The sequence below is a fragment of the Otolemur garnettii genome, unplaced genomic scaffold (genome assembly GCF_000181295.1).
Source record: "Otolemur garnettii isolate 467f Iridium unplaced genomic scaffold, OtoGar3 scaffold00015, whole genome shotgun sequence".
Classification (NCBI taxonomy): Eukaryota; Metazoa; Chordata; class Mammalia; order Primates; family Galagidae; genus Otolemur; species Otolemur garnettii.
In genome coordinates this window covers 151,625-167,664 of record NW_003852410.1, presented here as the reverse complement: position 1 = coordinate 167,664, position 16,040 = coordinate 151,625, and the positions used below count along the sequence as shown (strand labels likewise).

At 52.7% G+C, this 16,040-nt stretch overlaps 1 protein-coding gene across 1 annotated transcript in view; it reads left to right on the top strand.

Moving 5' to 3' along the window:
- Nucleotides 1–15,733, top strand: part of SLC6A11 (solute carrier family 6 member 11) — a 130,549-nt gene extending 114,816 nt beyond the window's left edge. The window contains exons 9-14 of the mRNA XM_003785436.3: nucleotides 1,460–1,572; nucleotides 4,608–4,745; nucleotides 8,425–8,527; nucleotides 9,315–9,415; nucleotides 10,289–10,459; nucleotides 13,434–15,733. Of these exons, the coding sequence (XP_003785484.1) occupies nucleotides 1,460–1,572; nucleotides 4,608–4,745; nucleotides 8,425–8,527; nucleotides 9,315–9,415; nucleotides 10,289–10,459; nucleotides 13,434–13,586 (779 nt within the window). The 3' untranslated portion in view covers nucleotides 13,587–15,733. The remainder of the gene's footprint in view (nucleotides 1–1,459; nucleotides 1,573–4,607; nucleotides 4,746–8,424; nucleotides 8,528–9,314; nucleotides 9,416–10,288; nucleotides 10,460–13,433) is intronic.
- Nucleotides 15,734–16,040: the final 307 nt, after the last annotated feature.

Sequence of the window (16,040 nt, the reverse complement as noted above, 5' to 3'; positions counted from 1 at the left end):
GAGCTGGAGAATGTTCTTCTGAGCAAAGTATCACAAGAATGGAGGAAAAAGTATCCAATGTACACACCCCTATTATGAAACTAATTTATACCTTTATATGTAAGCTATAACCTAATAACAGCCTAAGAATATGGGAAGGGAGGAGGGAGAGGGGAGGGGGAATGGGTGGAGGAGGGGGATTGGAAGGATCACTTCTGAGGCTTATCTTACAAGGGTACAAGTGAATCTTTCTAAGAGTAGAATGTGAACGTTTTAAAATAATAACTAAGAAATTGACACAAAGGCTATGTTAACCAGTTTGATGGAAGTGTTTCGGATTGTGTGTGAAAACCCCACACTGTATCCCAGAAGTGCATTAATGTACATAGTTACCATTCAATTAAAAAAAGAAAACGAGTTTAGCATTTCTTAGGAAGTTAAACATATGATGGTTTTATGACCTGGCTATTCTAATTCTGTCAGTAGGTGAAATAGACAAAACTAATCTGAGGTGAAAAAAAGTCACACTGATGGTTGCCCACGGTGAACTTGGAGAGTGGAGATGGCAAGACTGCCGAGGAGCCCGAGGGCATGAAGGCAGCGTTCAGTGTCTTGATCACTTTCTCCCTCTTAAAAATGGAGGCAACACTTGATCGCAGTGTGGCCGTCTGGGCATGTGCACTTTCTCAAAATCCATTGAACTATATACTTCAAGTGGGCGTTGTGTGCAAATTATACCCTAATAAAGCTGCTCTTTAAAAAACAAATCATCAGAGCTCATGTTCGTTAAGCATTTATCTTTTTAAGTGGTTTCCACATTTTGAACCATCTTGCTGAATTCTCAGAACCGCCTTTTTAGGTCGGACTTTATTAGCCCCATTTTTTCATTAGGAAACAAGAGGCACAGATCACGGTAAATAATGAAAGAACCAGGGTTGAGCCCAGACCATTTGGCTGCAGAGCCCATGTTCTTGACCACTGTGCTGCAGGGTTAGACCATCAGGTGTCTCTAACGTTGATAAAGTTCAATCCCGAGGCTGTGGCTTACCAAGCCCTCTGCTTGCAGCAGCCAAAGCAGGACCTGGGAAATGAGAGAAGAACCTAAAGGGCCCCTGGGAGCCTAGTCCTTGCCTCACCCTAGCTAGAGGAGCCAAATCAGAATTTCTGGATGGACTGAAGAATCTGCATTTTAACCAGAAATCGCCCCCTGTTTTCATGAGAACAATAGAGACCGGTCTGTCCCGAGGAAGGACCAACTTGGGTTTGAATCCTCATCTTTCAGACCCCTGCTTACTTCCCGATGCCTTCCCTTTCTCCTAAAAGTGGGCATCAGAATAGCACCAACCACTAGGGTGGCTGGGAGATTGAAGCGATTTGAGTGGCAGGTACAGAGGAGGCGCTCAGGAAAACTGGCTAAAAATAGCAGTGGGACGAGGGACCGGACCCCACCCAGCAGCTTTGTCTCTCTCCTTCCCTCCAGGCCCAGGCCTGGCCTTTATTGCCTACCCCAAGGCTGTCACCATGATGCCTCTCTCCCCACTGTGGGCCACCTTGTTCTTCATGATGCTCATCTTCCTGGGCCTGGACAGCCAGGTAAGGGGCAGAGGAGGCGGGGAGTCGGGTTGGACAGATGCTGCTCTTAGGGGTGGCTCCCCACGCCGAAGCCACTGCCTGTGGCTCTGGCATCAGGGCCCCGAGTGCCAGCCCCATCACTCCCCACTTTCCAGCCAGTAGCCACCCCATCCACGAGGTGAACTTCACAGTGATCCCCCCACTCATCTGCTTGGCCTCTCCAAGCCTTTCCAAACACTAGTCTCCTTAGTGAGAATTCCCAATTTCAGTTTTTTTTTAATTAATTTATTTTTTGCAGTTTTGGTCAGGGCCAGGCTTGAACCCACTACCCCTGGTATGTGGGGCTGGCGCCCTACTCCTTGAGCCACAGGTGCCGCCCCAATTCCAGTTTTGAAAATGTGCCAAGTACTTCCATTCTGCTACACTGCGTGTGAGGACCAGCTGGCAACGCTGAAGCAGGTCTCACAGAGAGAGGGCTATGGGCACGGTCCTGGAGGGCCCACAGCAGCATATGTGCCCCTGTCCCAACCAAGTCACTCAGGACACAGTAAAGCACTTCCTCGCCCTACCTCCAGCTCTGTGCTGGGGCCACTGTGATAGGACCCAGGCAACCACTGACCCCTCAGTAGCACCAGCTCTGCCCCCCACTCAGCAGCCTCCTTCCCCATCGGAGGGTGTGGGGTGAGAACTAGCAGTTTCCCCCATGTCTCCACCCCTCCTGAGCACACTCCAGTCCTCTGCCAGTGGCCCCATCCCCTCATCAGTCCCAAGCCCACCTCGGGCCCTGCTACTCGTCACAGCTGGTTTCCCCAGATCCCCAGAGCACTTCTTCCAGCCCAGCTGTCAGGCTGGGGTCTCTGGCCAGTCAGCACTGCTATGGCAAGAGCACCCCTTTTAACAAGGTGGCCCGGACCAAGCAGGCAGGTCCCCTGGGCCTCCCAGGTAACATGGTGAGACAGTGCCCAAGCTGGCCTGGTGAGGTGCCACCCCTACCCCTGACCTTGTGCGAACCCCACGGCTGGCATGTCCGTCAACCCAACCAAGTCCAATTTCTTCCCCTGAATGGCTTCCCAGAGCCTGCTAAGCCAAGCCGCTCAGTCACTGGGTATTTCTGCTGATAATCCTCCCGCTGCCCTCTCATGGTCACTGTTGGGGCAGAGGCCTGGGGGATGTGCAGGACAGACCTGCTTGGCTGAGGGAGGCGGGGCTGAGACCTCGCTGGCTGCTGTGGGTCGCTGAGCTGGCACAGAGGCCAGATGGCTGCTCTGCCCACCCCCCCCCCACATACTGCACTTGCTGTGTGCCTGGGCCACCTTCTCAATTCATTGTCATGGTAACCACATGGCTGCAGACCCCTTTAGTTGTCTCCCTTTTACAGAGGGAGAAACTGAGGCTCAGGGACACTGAGTGGCTTTCTGGGAGGTGCACGCAGGTCTGTCTGCCTCTTAGCCCACACATGCTGCTGCCTCTTCAGTTTCCCTCTTGGGTCATCAGGCTCCCTTGAGTCCCATCCCTTCCTTCCCTGCAGCCTGGGAGAAAGGCAGCAAAGCCAGCCTTCTCTGCAGAGGGGCGGCCTGGGCTTTGGAGTCAGACAGACCTGGGTTTGAGTCCCAGTTCCCTCTGTGACTTTGGGGTAGTCACTCAGCCTCTCTGTGCTTCACTCCCTTCATCTGCACAGTGAGGATGAAAATGCCTTTCCCAAGGAGGTAGAAGTGAATCAGAAAGGATTTGGGGTCAAGAAGTGGCTCCAGGGACGAGCCTCTCAACCTGGTGACCAGGAAAAGAACCTTTTACTCCTCCCTCTCTTGAGGCTGTGCTGCATAGTGGCTAATGCCCAGCTTCTGGACATAGTGGTTCTGCCCAGGCTCTGCCACTTAACGCCTGTGTGACCTTGGGCGAGTTCCTTACTTCCTTATGCTTCTGTGTCCTCATTTACAAAATGGGGGTGTAATAGTACATACCATACCACGTGGAGACTGAACAAATTAGTACCTGTTAACTGCTTAGAACAAGCCTGGCACACAGCAAGCACCACATGTTTGCTGCTATCCTTAGTGTCACTGTTATTCATTTATCAGACATTTTCTGAGCCTTTCCTCTGTGCCAGGGGCCCTGTGCTTGACACTGGAAAGAGGTAAAAATGATGTGTGCCCTTTCTGCCAGGCTCTCACTTGGTTTAAGAGACAGATACATATATAACCAAGCAAGGACTCACACGGTGAGGGGGTGTTCTCAGGGCCTAGAAGAGAGGGAGGGGCCCTTCTCTTTGAGTGGAGGGCAAGGAGAGATGGTCTGGGAAAGGTTCAAGCTGGAGATATGTCTCCAGTACTGGGAGAACCAGAGGAGGGCATGGCTGGTGTGTCAGGATGTTTGGGCTGGGTGCTGATGGGTGGGTAGGAGTTCAGCACACAGGGAGGAGGTGCCTAGCAGCTTGGACACAGCCAGCGCTGGCTGCACAGTTTGGCCAGAGCCCAAAGACTCACAGCAAAGGCACAGGAGCTGGCTGTTGGCTTGCCGCTGAACTCCCTCCTCCCAGCAGAGGGGCGCTTGCCCACCAGAAGCAAAGGGCACGGAGCCACCACCCTCCTGGAGACCACACAGACTGACCAGAGCCTGCCACCAGCACAGCACTGAGCTCACACAGCATTCACAGAAATCCCAGTCTTTTCTCAAGGGCAGGGGCTGGGTGTCATTTAAATTGCTGACCCCAGAACAGGGCCCAGCACAAAGGAATGTAAGTGGGGAGGAGGAGTACTAGATTCAGAGTCTGGAGACCCCCGTTCAAGTCCTGACTGCCGCTTCCTTGCTGAATGAGCACGGGCAAGTCACCCGCCCTCTCTGAGCCTCAGCGTCCTCCTCTGTTAAATGGCCACACTGGGGCTCCGTCCGTGCTGGGATTGTTGTTGCTCTTAGACCCTCCATCGGTGGGGGTGAGTGTAGAGAGGAAGGTAAGGCCTGGTGGGAAGAAGCCGGGGTGTAGGCCTGCTGTGCTCACCCGGGGCCACCTGGAACAGTCCCTTCCTCGGGTTTCACACCTTCCTTTTTCCCCCATCCAGTTTGTGTGTGTGGAGAGCCTGGTGACGGCCGTGGTGGACATGTACCCCAAGGTCTTCCGGAGGGGCTACCGGCGGGAGCTGCTCATTCTAGCCTTGTCAGTCGTCTCCTACTTTCTGGGCCTCGTGATGTTAACAGAGGTGAGTGGTGGAGTCCGTGCTGCATGAGGGTGAAGCAGTGTCTGATGTCAATTCCCAGCTCTGAGGGTGACCAGCCGTGTGACCCTGGGCAGGTCCAGCACCTTCTCTACCACTCAGGCTGCTTCCTAGTGGGTCCTTGTGAAAACCAAGTGGAGGTTCTCGTTAAGCCCTTAGCTCACAGTCTTCATCTGTAAATGCGCAGCTAAAGGTCGCTGCTGCTGGTAACAAGGGGAGCAGAACCACAAGGGGAATTCCGGGTCATCTGGTAATCTTGAGTACCTGCTATCCCTCAGAGTAACTTCTGGGTGAAGGGGACAGAGTCTTTACCAGCCCCTGCACTTAGTTACCCATCTTTGGTCTCATAGTCAAAGCAGGCTTTCCTGGACCTCTCTGAGAATAGGCTCTGTTCATGATAGTTGGCACCTTTTGGTGCTGTGTGTTCCAGCCTCAGCCCTCTGTGTGCCCCTGTTCTAGTCCCTGCTGGACCTGTGGGTCAGGAGGGGTTCTCCATGAGCCCCAAGTCAGGACTGTCTGATAAAGCCATGTTTCTCTCCCCTCCCGCAGCCATCCTGTCCAATAAATACTTCCGCAAGTATCTTGGGAAGGTGAGGTCAAGTATCTTTTCTCCTCACATGCAAACAATTAATGAATTAAAAAAAAAAACCCTGTTGCCTAGAGACAAGAAGAGGTTTTGTAAAAAATGTGGAAAGAAATCAGGGAACTCTGAATCCATAAAAGAAGGAGATGTGACACTAAGTCCAGCCTAGGAAGCATTTGGGCGGATGCCACCGTGTTGAACCTACTCATCTCATCCCCCACTCCTGCTTCCAATGTCACCTCCTCCCGGAAGCCTCCCCTGCTTGCCTTCCCTTGCTAATGCCTCCACCCCCGAGCACTTCATGCCCAGCTCAGCTCTGCCCCTCTCATGGTCCGCCAATCACCTGTCTCTCCCAGCAGTCCTTGAGGTCTGTGCGGACAGGAGCTGGCCTTTGATGGGCTTCGTGCCCTCAGAGCCATCTCAGGGCCTGGCATAAGGTGGGTGCTCAGTGTACTGTGCCTGGTACTATCCCTGTTCCTAGTTACTGTCACATTAATGAGAGGGGTAATCAGTGCTGGAGCAAATGAGTGGTGCTTCCCGGCTTCCACCTCACCTCTCCCCAGGCGGGGATGCTGGGTGCTACAAGAAACAAGCCTTCATTAAGCACTAGTTAATTATGTAAAGTAGAGTCTTTTGTCACATACAAATTAGGGGGTTAACCTCACGCCTTTAAAAGCGGCTGATATGGTGGGGTTACAAGAGCAAGCACTCACCCGCCAGGGAATCATTGCCAGCTTGGAGCAGGCAGGTGGGGAGCTGGCTGTTCTGCCTGCCTGTCCCCTCAACCCCCCACCCCCAGTGTCCCCAGCTTGCAGAGTCTCAGCTGTCTATTCTCTGCCTGAGGCCCTGGATCTGTCCACCTCATGGCCTCTGGGGCCATTAGCAAGCCAGCACTGCAGCCACCTGAGACCGTTAATCAGCGCACACTGGGCTTTCCAACCTTCCGCCTCCATGGAGAAATAACCGAGCAGTTGCACCAGGGAAGTTAGAATTGCCAAATGGGCCGTGTCGCCTTGGCCTTCATGGTAATTGCTGGCAGAAACTTCTCCCTCGTTTATACACATTTAAAACTCTGCTCTAGGGGGAGAAAACAGTCACAAATTTCTTACCTTCTACCAAGGTAGTGTGGAAGGTAGTTAAGAGTAGCTAGCAGTCGGGCCACCTGGGTGCAGTCCTTAGCCTTTAGGTGGCTGGCTCCATGACCGACAGCAAGGATTGTCCCTGCTCCATGCCTCAGTCTCCCCATATGAAGACTGGGGCTAACAACAGCATCTGCTTGGTAATTGCTCTGTGAAGAACTCACTGGAGTGAGACAAGAAGCAGTTAAAAGAGAGCCTGGACCTTGGTGAACGCTGTGATGTATGATGTTCACGGAAGGAGAGTAATCGCCGTGGGGGAGCCTTAGGTTGTATCTCAGACAGCCACACCCAGAGCTCATCACGGAGGAACCTCAGACCTGCACCTGCTCCTGCAGAACTAAACAGCCACTGTCGCCCTCAACAGACTGGAGGCTCCAGACCAGACGCTGCCCAGAGATCCATTTTGGTTTTGCCCTCGCCATGGTTTTTTAATTTTTTTTTTTTTAAAGTTGCCAACAATTAAAAGAGAAAATCTGGATTGATGTCTTCCAGAAAATCAGCAGATCTGGCCTCGGAGGTTCAGAGCTTCATTCCCCCCCCCCCCCAACAACCATTGACCAGAGTTGTTTGGCCAAGTGGGGCCTGCACTATCCAGTTAGCCGCAGTCTCCACCACTGCCTGGCATCACACCGGCCCTTCCTCCTCATTTGTATCACCTGTCTGGCCCTGTGAGGGTTGAGATGTTTCCCCAGTCTAGTTGAAGAGATAAAGGAAGAAACAAACAGTCCTGGGTGTGTGGTCCATGCATGCTGGACGGCGGCTCAGGGGCTATGGGAGCCCAGAGGGGAGGCTCCGTTCCAAGTCTGGCCCGTGGCAGCCACACAGGCTGTCCGGGCTTTGTTCTGGCCCTTTAACCTGCTCTCCTGACATTCAGACCTCCACCTGGTCCCTCCTTGCTGATTTCCATTTCCGTTTCCCATGTTCCAATGTGTACCCTAAGGACCCTCCTTGTATTAGAAATATCTTCTTTACAGATCCCAACTCTCCCCGAATTTGTAGCTGGACTCCCTCCTCTCCTCACCCGGACCCTCCTAGTGAACCTCTCTGATCACCTTGGCCAGCTGAGCTCAGACCTCCCAGGACATCACTGAGCTTGATCATCACGGATCTGTGCACTGCAGAACTGGCCCGCAGTGTTCCTTCACCCACAAGATGGGCCATGTATCCTGTGTGCCGAGTCCTGGGCCAGAAAGTGGGACCCTGCTGTGGATAAGCTGCTCAGAGTTCCTCCCCCTTGGAGCTCAAACTCCACACAATTCAGAGACCTGCTGTGTACAAAGGCCAGTGTGTGGGGCCTACTCAGCAGGAGCCCAGAGCCAACAGACCAGCTGATAGCATTTTTATTTTTTAAACTGTTGGTGTCCATAAATATGCTTAGTGGACCAAAGAAAGAATGAGGCTGTCAGGGAAGGCTTCTTAGAGGAGGTGACATATGATCTGAGCTTAGAAGGAGCTTACCTAGTGAAAGGGAACAGCATGTGCCAAGGCACAGAGCTGAGACTATCCCATCTATCCGGAGGGAGCACATCCAAGGTGGCTGTGGGCAGGATGATGAGGAAAGAGGGCAGTGGCCCTGACTGGCAGGCTGGAGGGAGTCTAAGGGTCACTTTAAACTATGAGGTAACATGGCTGCATTTGTGTGTTCAAAAGCCAGTCAGGAGGCTGCTACAGCCGTCCAGGGAGAGGTGCTGAGCTTCCCTAACTTCAAGTCTCAGATTTTCTGGACAGTCTGTGACCCTGGGGCATTGGGCTAAGAGGGGCTGAGATAAAGTAAACCATCTAGAGTCCCAGCACCCCCTAGTGGGGTGCCCAGATGGGAGGGTGCAATGTTCACACCACGGAGAAGCAGACTCCTGGCTGATGGGAGGAGAGGGGCCCTCCCCAAGACCAGTGGGCTGACCCATTCTCCCCTGTGTCCACGTATCTGTCCTGCCACCCACAGGGCGGCATGTACATCTTCCAGCTGTTTGACTCCTACGCTGCCAGCGGGATGTGCCTTCTCTTTGTGGCCATCTTCGAGTGCGTCTGCATCGGCTGGGTGTACGGTGAGTAGGGGCTGAGCCCATCCCCGCCCCAGCTGCCCACCTGGTGCCGACAACACCAGCATCCAGGACTTCAGCAGGCTTTAGGTCTCTGTGGCCTCTCTTTTCTGTGTTGGCCAAGGACTCCTTGGCTCTTCCCACTCTATGGGGAGACCTGCTTTTATACACCCACAGCACAGCATAGGGCGGAGGTCGGGGGGGAGGCCTCTGGGCAATGTGACCTTGGGCTCTACTACTGAGGCTCAGCCCCACCCCACCCCCGCTATAAAATGAACTTGTCAACACCATATCTCCAAGCAGGAGGCGATATAGACAAAGTGGCCAGCATGGTACCTGGCCCTCCAGTCCTCCACACCCAGCGCATGGGTGAGGGTTGCTGGGCTCTGTGATGGGTGCTCCTCCCTCCAGTACAGCTTGGGAGCAGCCCCTGCGGGCTACTCTGCTCTTTTACAGCTGTCAAGCCCCACCCCTGCAGACCAGCCACCACACCTTTCCTCCCCAAGGGGTCACCCACTGCCTCCCTCCCCCAAACTCCACTTCGCTTCCTGGGCCTAACTGCCCGGGGCCAGGAGCATCCTCCCCAGTATTGGGCCAGACTCCCTACTAATGCAGGTTTTTCCTGAAACCTCACATATGTAACAACTTGGTAGTTTTTTAAGCCATAAATAAGGTCCCCGCCTCAGTTTTTCTGTCTCAGCCTGGGGAAAGCAAACTCTCTTAGACTTTCTTGTGAGTCACATACAGAAATTCTCTGGGGCTTGTGTGCACCCATCTGCTTTACTCTGGACAGGGAGCAACCGGTTCTACGATAACATCGAAGACATGATTGGCTACCGGCCCTTGTCACTCATTAAGTGGTGCTGGAAGGTTGTGACCCCTGGGATCTGTGCGGTAAGGAGCCCCCTCCAGTTGTCCCCCCACCCCACCACTTTTCCACTCCACAGCCCCCAGCCCACCTGTGGCTGAAGCGAGGATGGAGGCTGATGTCCCCAGGGGTCCTTGCAAAGCCAGAGCCATAGGGACAGGTGTGGGCCTAGTGAGGGCAGAGCCTCCCTGGGACCCCAGCCTTGCCCCCAGTTTGCCGTGTGACCACAAGCAGGTCACTACCTTTCTCAGGACCTCAGATTCTGTTAAGTACAAACTGATCACTGGGGTCTGCCCCAGCCAAGTCTGAGAATTCTGTAGGTGGGAACATTTGATTCATTGTTAACTATGAAGGCAGCAGAGCTGAGGGGGACATGGGGGGACACACTCTGCCCATGAGACCAGACCACAGAGGAGCCCTTGTAAGCACATATTTAAATCAAAAAAACAAAACCAAAAAGCCCATTGCTCTTTATCCACTGCTCAGCCCTTGAGATACCTTGAAGGATCTCAGAACCTCTCCACAGACTGTCCTAGTTCTGAGAGGCAGCTTTGAAACCAGTCCCAAGAAGCAACTAGGAAAATGTAAACATCCCTAAATGAAGAAGACGGGGTGGTAGGAAGCAGCCGGTTCTGGGATCACATCAAAGACATGGTTGGCTGCTGGCCATTGTCACTGGATTCCAGCACCAAGGGAGTCTGGGGCCTGGGGTCAGCTCCCTGAGTGTCTCAGGCTATGGGACTCTGGGTGGTTTTGCCTCAAACTTGCTGTGGTCCCACGGCCAGGTCTTGCCTCTCTGAGGCTGTCCAACAGGGTGACCTTTTGCCCTGCTGACTCCTGCAGCCCCATCCCTGGATACTGGGCCCATCCCTAGGGGCTTCCCTTCCATCTCTCCGCAGGGCATCTTCATCTTCTTCCTGGTCAAGTACAAGCCGCTCAAGTACAACAACGTATACACCTACCCGGCCTGGGGCTACGGCATCGGCTGGCTCATGGCCATGTCCTCCATGCTCTGCATCCCGTTCTGGATCTTCATCAAGGTGTGGAAGACAGAGGGGACTTTGCCTGAGGTGAGACACCTGAGAGCACTGGCCAGCTCTGCCCAGTGGGCTGCTGGTGTGGGCCTGTCCCAGGTCTCAGCTTCCTCATCTGGACAACGGGCCTGATGGAAATGTCCTCCCACCTGCCTGGCAGGGAAGGCATGGCACTGCTCCCTGGCAGGTGTTTATCACCAGGAATATGCTGGAGGTGTCCCTGAGAGGCTTTGGGGTCCAGCCACTTCCTAGGAGCTTAACTTCAGTCTCCCCTATCTGTAAAATGGGAGGCTATGAGAACTCAGTGAATTCACATAGGGAAAGCACTTAGCCCAGGGCCCCACCAAAGGGCAACAAGTGACAGCCCTTACTGTTCCGCTAGTCCTGGTCATTCTGACATCTGGAGGGCACCAGCCCTGAGTCATCATTGTGATGGGCTCTCTACCTCAGTGTCTCCTGTAAGTCCTCCAAGCAAACCAGGCTAATAGGCCTTATTTTTTGCATTTGATGAGTGAGGGAAACTGAAGCTCAGAAAACTAAAGTCACTTGCCAGAGATCATACAGCCAGAAGTTAGCAGACCAAACTTTTTCAAGCAATTTAATCAAAGTTTGTTTTAAATAACATAAAATTTACCCATTTCAGGTTTACAAGTAAATAATTTTTTGTAATTTTCCACACAGCGCAATCATCACCATAAGTCAGTTTTAGAATGTACGTACTTATCACCCCAATGAGATCCCCAAGGCCCGCTCATAATTAACCCCTGTTCTCATTCCAGACAGCCACAAATCTCTCTGTTTCCATGGATTGGCCCATTGTGGACATTTCCTACCAATGAAACCATACAGTTGTGGTCCCTTATTAGCAGACTGGATGTTAACCTAGGAGTACCTTATTCCAGAGCACCCACCATCTTTCTATAATCAGATGGCTTGGGTGGGTTTCAGCAGAGTATTTGCTGTGTGCCAGACACTGTTCTAAGTAGCTTATAAATACTGAGTCATTTAATCCTCATAGTAATCCACAGATGAGGAACCTGAAGCACAGAGAATTCAAGCGACTTGCTCAGGGGGGCACACAGCCTCTGAATGATGAAGCAGAGACTCTGCAGTCTGTGGTCCTGTCCCCAGAGCCTCACTGCCTTAGCTTCCTCTGCTGAACTGTCTGCACTCTCTTGTGGGAGATGAGAATGGAGTGTGCACAGAACCAGAATGCACGTTCCAGCTCAGAGTGAGCCACACACAGCCCACTGAGGCACATCTGGCCAGAAGGAGCAAGCTAAGAAAGGAGATCTTTCCTCCAGCCTGCCCCAGAGCAAGTCAGGCTCCCTGGAATCTGCAGGGAATGTCAGTCAAGGGCAGCTGGTTAGTTCTGATCACAGGCAAAGCATGTCCAGTGGGGAGCTGACCAGGGGCCTTTAACCTGGATGGCTCCTGTCTGATCTTCCAGGTGGCTTTTGGTGTTAAGAAATGCCTGTGTGTCTCCTGGTGAGCACTCCAGGGGTGTCCTCTGACCTCCTATGTGGGACAAGGGAGGGGCTCTTTTCCTGAGCTCCTGCTGTCTCCCTAAGCACATACACTGCTGATGCAGATAGCAGATTCTTTGGAGGAGGACACAGCCAATTTCCAAGCCTTCCTTACCTAAAGACCTCGTGCCAGTCTGTTCACCTCCACGAGTCTCAGTTCCCACAAAGGTTCTGATGGACAGGAAGCATCTGGAGGGAAATACAGGGCCAGGAGTACCTGCCTCAGAGAATTGCTCTGGGCCGTATCACACTAACAGGAGATAACATACTAGTGCTGTGCTGAGTCACCTAGCCGAGCCTCATGAGAATGGTAAAGGCAGTCACCATTGTTACCCTGCTTTCACAGATGAGAAGACAGAGGTACTCTAACCCCTGCTCTGTGTCACAGCCCGCACACAAGGAGGCACCTGTTAATCAGCACAGGTGAATTTCCCAATGAATCCTACACACTCAGGATTCAGTGTAAATTCAGCCTTTTTTTTTAAACAAAAAGAAAGCTAAGAGCCCTTCCTAGAAGAGTTGAAAGTGAGTTCCTCTCATGAATGAGAACAGGTAAGAGAGACCTAAATTCAGCCTATTAGGTAAGGCAGAACCCAAAAGAGAAAGCAGAACCCTGGTCATGATAAACGAACCTCCCCAAAGTCTTTGCAGCCCTCCCTGGTTAAGTGTTTATGGCCAGAGGGGGTGTACCAGGTCTGGACCCAGAGTCTGCTCCCGGGGGACCCTGGGGAGTTCAGATGGAGTGAGGTACAGGGCTACACTTGGTCTGAGAAGCAGGGCAGGGCAGCAGAAGTCTGGGAGTGGGGGCGACGCCCCGGCACCCTTGCTTGGTGTGGCCTGAGGCTGCACATGGGCTGAGTGCTAATGCTCAGCCTTTGAGCAACCCGAGGAGCAGACGTCACATGCCACACATCCCCCTGGCATGGTGGCTTTTTCTCTCTTGTGGAAAATGCCCATTTATCCAGCAGTAGTTCTATAAACATCCCTAGAGGCGCCTTACTGGTCACCTCACCACGGCCCTTCCAGGCAGGTGCTGTGGTCCCATTACACAGGTGAGGACAGTGCAGCTCACAGCTCAGGTGACTTGCCAGTGAGTGGCCAAGCAGTGATTCAAACCCCGGCTTCTCCATGCTCAGCAGAGGGACTGGGATGCAGATGTGGGCCCTGATGATAGCTCTGGGTCCCCAGTGCTTCCCGTGAGCCAAGTGTGAGGTTAGGGACTCCCACATGCCACCTCCTGACTCCTCACCTGATGCCCAGAGCAGGGACCTTCAGTGTCTCCATTTTTCAGAGGTAGAATGAGAGACCCTGGGAAGTCATTCATCATCCAGGACGGGGCAGTAAGTGGCAGGGCTGGGCCCCAGACCTCCGTCTGATGATCCCACAGTGCCAAGGCTGCCCCCCCTCATGCACTTGGGAGAGGCCGAGGCAAACCCCAGCCCCCGGACGCCTATCTCAGACATTTCTTCTCTCCAACTATCTAGAAATTCCGGAAGTTGACGATCCCCAGCGCTGAACTTAAAATGCGGGGCAAACTTGGGGCAGGCCCACGGACGGTGCTGGTTAATGACTGTGACGCTAAACTCAAGGGCGACGGGGCCATCGCCACCATCACAGAGAAGGAGACGCACTTCTGAGCGGCCGGCTGCCACCTTGGGTTCCTCTCCTTCCTCTCTCCCCCTGTGTGTGTAAATGAATACCTGAAACACATACTTCACCTAATGGTAGGGCTTGCTCATTTTGCACATGATTTATTAACACGTTAATTTGCAGGTGGCCATTGTACACTCTGGTCTGAAGTCTCATCCGCTCCTCGCCTTGGTCATCATGGAAGTAACCACTGCGAAGAGATACTACTGTACAGTGTCTAGCAAAGTTTTCTCGTTCTAGGGCAGTTTTAATCAATGTTTTCTAGGGGTTAGGCAGAAGTGTATAATATTGTAAAACTTTTATACTTGGGTTGTGGGGCAAGTGAGTTGGGGAGCGGTGCCTTCCCTCCTCTGTCAGCCTTCTAAATGGCCATAACATGTCCCTGTCTCTGACCATGGGCAGCCAGCCTTCCTCTGTGCTCCAGGGAAAGTTTTCTCTAAACCTTCCCTTTGCAAAGGGTAGTGGGTTTGCAGATAGCAAGGTCAAGGCTGTGGGGCAGAGGAGAAAAGGTCCCATCAGGCCCAGGATCCCTGGGTCACAGCCTCTTCTCTGCCCTGATCCCACTAAGAGACTTTGGGCACTCCCTTCCCCTTTCTGTGCCTCAGTTTCCTCATCTCCCAAATTGGGTGATCCTTTTTGGATTCTCTTGACAGGCCTCTCTGGCTCAAAGACCTGCCTTCAATGATTCTCTTCTGGAGACTTGCAGGCAATAATCTCAGTCCTCCCCCCTCCCCTGTCCATCTGCTTATTTAAAATAGAGATTATCATGGAAATGAAATGGTAGGGATGTGTGTTTGCCCCCAAAACTCTAGTTTTAGCTTATCTGGGAGTAGCCCTGCTCTCTGGTGACCAGGGGGTCCTTGGCTCTCATGGCCAGGGCTCCTTCCGTCTGGCCTGCCCTCCCCTCCCCTCCCAGTCCTGTACTGTTATCCCCAGTGCTGTCTCTGGTTTTCTGGGTCAGGAGGCAGCTGTCTGTTCTTGAGCTGCCTGGCCAGGATCTGTGTCTCAAGACCTTCCTCCAGGGAGCTACAGTGGGGCCTGATGCCTGGTGTCCTCCCAAGGCCTTTCCCCATCCCTGGTCACCTCTTCTCTCTCCTGCTGTCCCCTCATCATCCCCACCATCCCGCCTCTCAGTTCTCCACCCACCCGTATCCTTTGCTCAGGAGCCGTCATCCCACCTGCTTCTATCACGGGGGGAGCAGGGATTAGAAGCCCCCACTCTTGCTTGGAGGGAGAAGTGGGTATATGGAGTCTGCAGCGGGGGCTGGGGTTGCCCCTCCCACCTTGCTGATACCTCTCTTCTTTTCTAATTGGACTTTACATCAAGCCTCTGCTTTGGTTTCTGAGCTCTTTGTTGGATTGGGAAAGGTACATTCTTTTTTCCTTTTTTTTTTTTTTTTATGGTCCCAATTTTATTTGGTGGAAACGTGAGCTTCTAACCGAAGGCAGGGGACTCCTGTGGTTGCTTTTTTACTCACAAGTTTCCAAACTGTGTCTGCTTTGGCCAGCCCCCATATGAAATTTGCTAAAAGGGCTGCCCAGTGCCCCTTGGGCAGAGAGGCACAACCAGTCCAGGCCTCTTCCCCACTCTGTGCACACAGCTCAGGCCTGCCTGGCCTCTGACAGGCCAGGTCCCCCTCCCATCTCCCGAGCTGTCTGGGCTGAGCTGGGCCCCTGCTTGTGTTTGCCCCGACCTACGGTCCTGCAGCAAGTCCCAAGAGGAAGGAACCGTCCAGCATCCCGCCATTCCACCTTTCCACCACTGCTGCTGCCAGCTCTCCACCACCAGCTTTTTTGGACTCAGATGTCCCTGCAGTCTGTGTCACTGATCATGTGGCACTTAACAGTTGACTCACTTAACCCTACTCATGGGGCAGGGCGGAAGGCTGATTGTTGTTTTTGGTTTTTTTTGTAATTTCCTACTAGTATTTGGGTAACTCTGGGGGTGGGGAGGGCACCATGGGGACAGGGGAACACATCATTGTGATGACTTTTTTGATATTCATTAGAAACAAAACATCCTTTCTGAGATATTTACAGTATTATTAAAAATCAAAAAGATTATTGGGTATTCAAAGGGCACAAGATTGTCTGCTTTTACTCATTTTTAAATATTAAAGAAATGAACAAACTATCGTGTGGCTGTCCCTGGCAGGGCTGTTCATTGGGTTTTTATTTCTGGTTTTTGTTACCTCTATGAAACGCCTGAAAACCACCTCACTTCCGAGTTTGGAAGCTGCAGTCTTGACTCATATTACCAGTTGGAAACAAATTAAAAAGCAGTTTCAGGCTCAGCACCTGTGGCTTAAGCAGCAAAGGTGCCTGCCACATACACCTGAGCTGCCAGGTTCGAATCCAGCCCGGGCCCACCAAACAACAATGATGGCTGCAACCAAAAAATGGCCAGGCGTTGTGGCGGGCGCCTGTAGTCCCAGCTACTT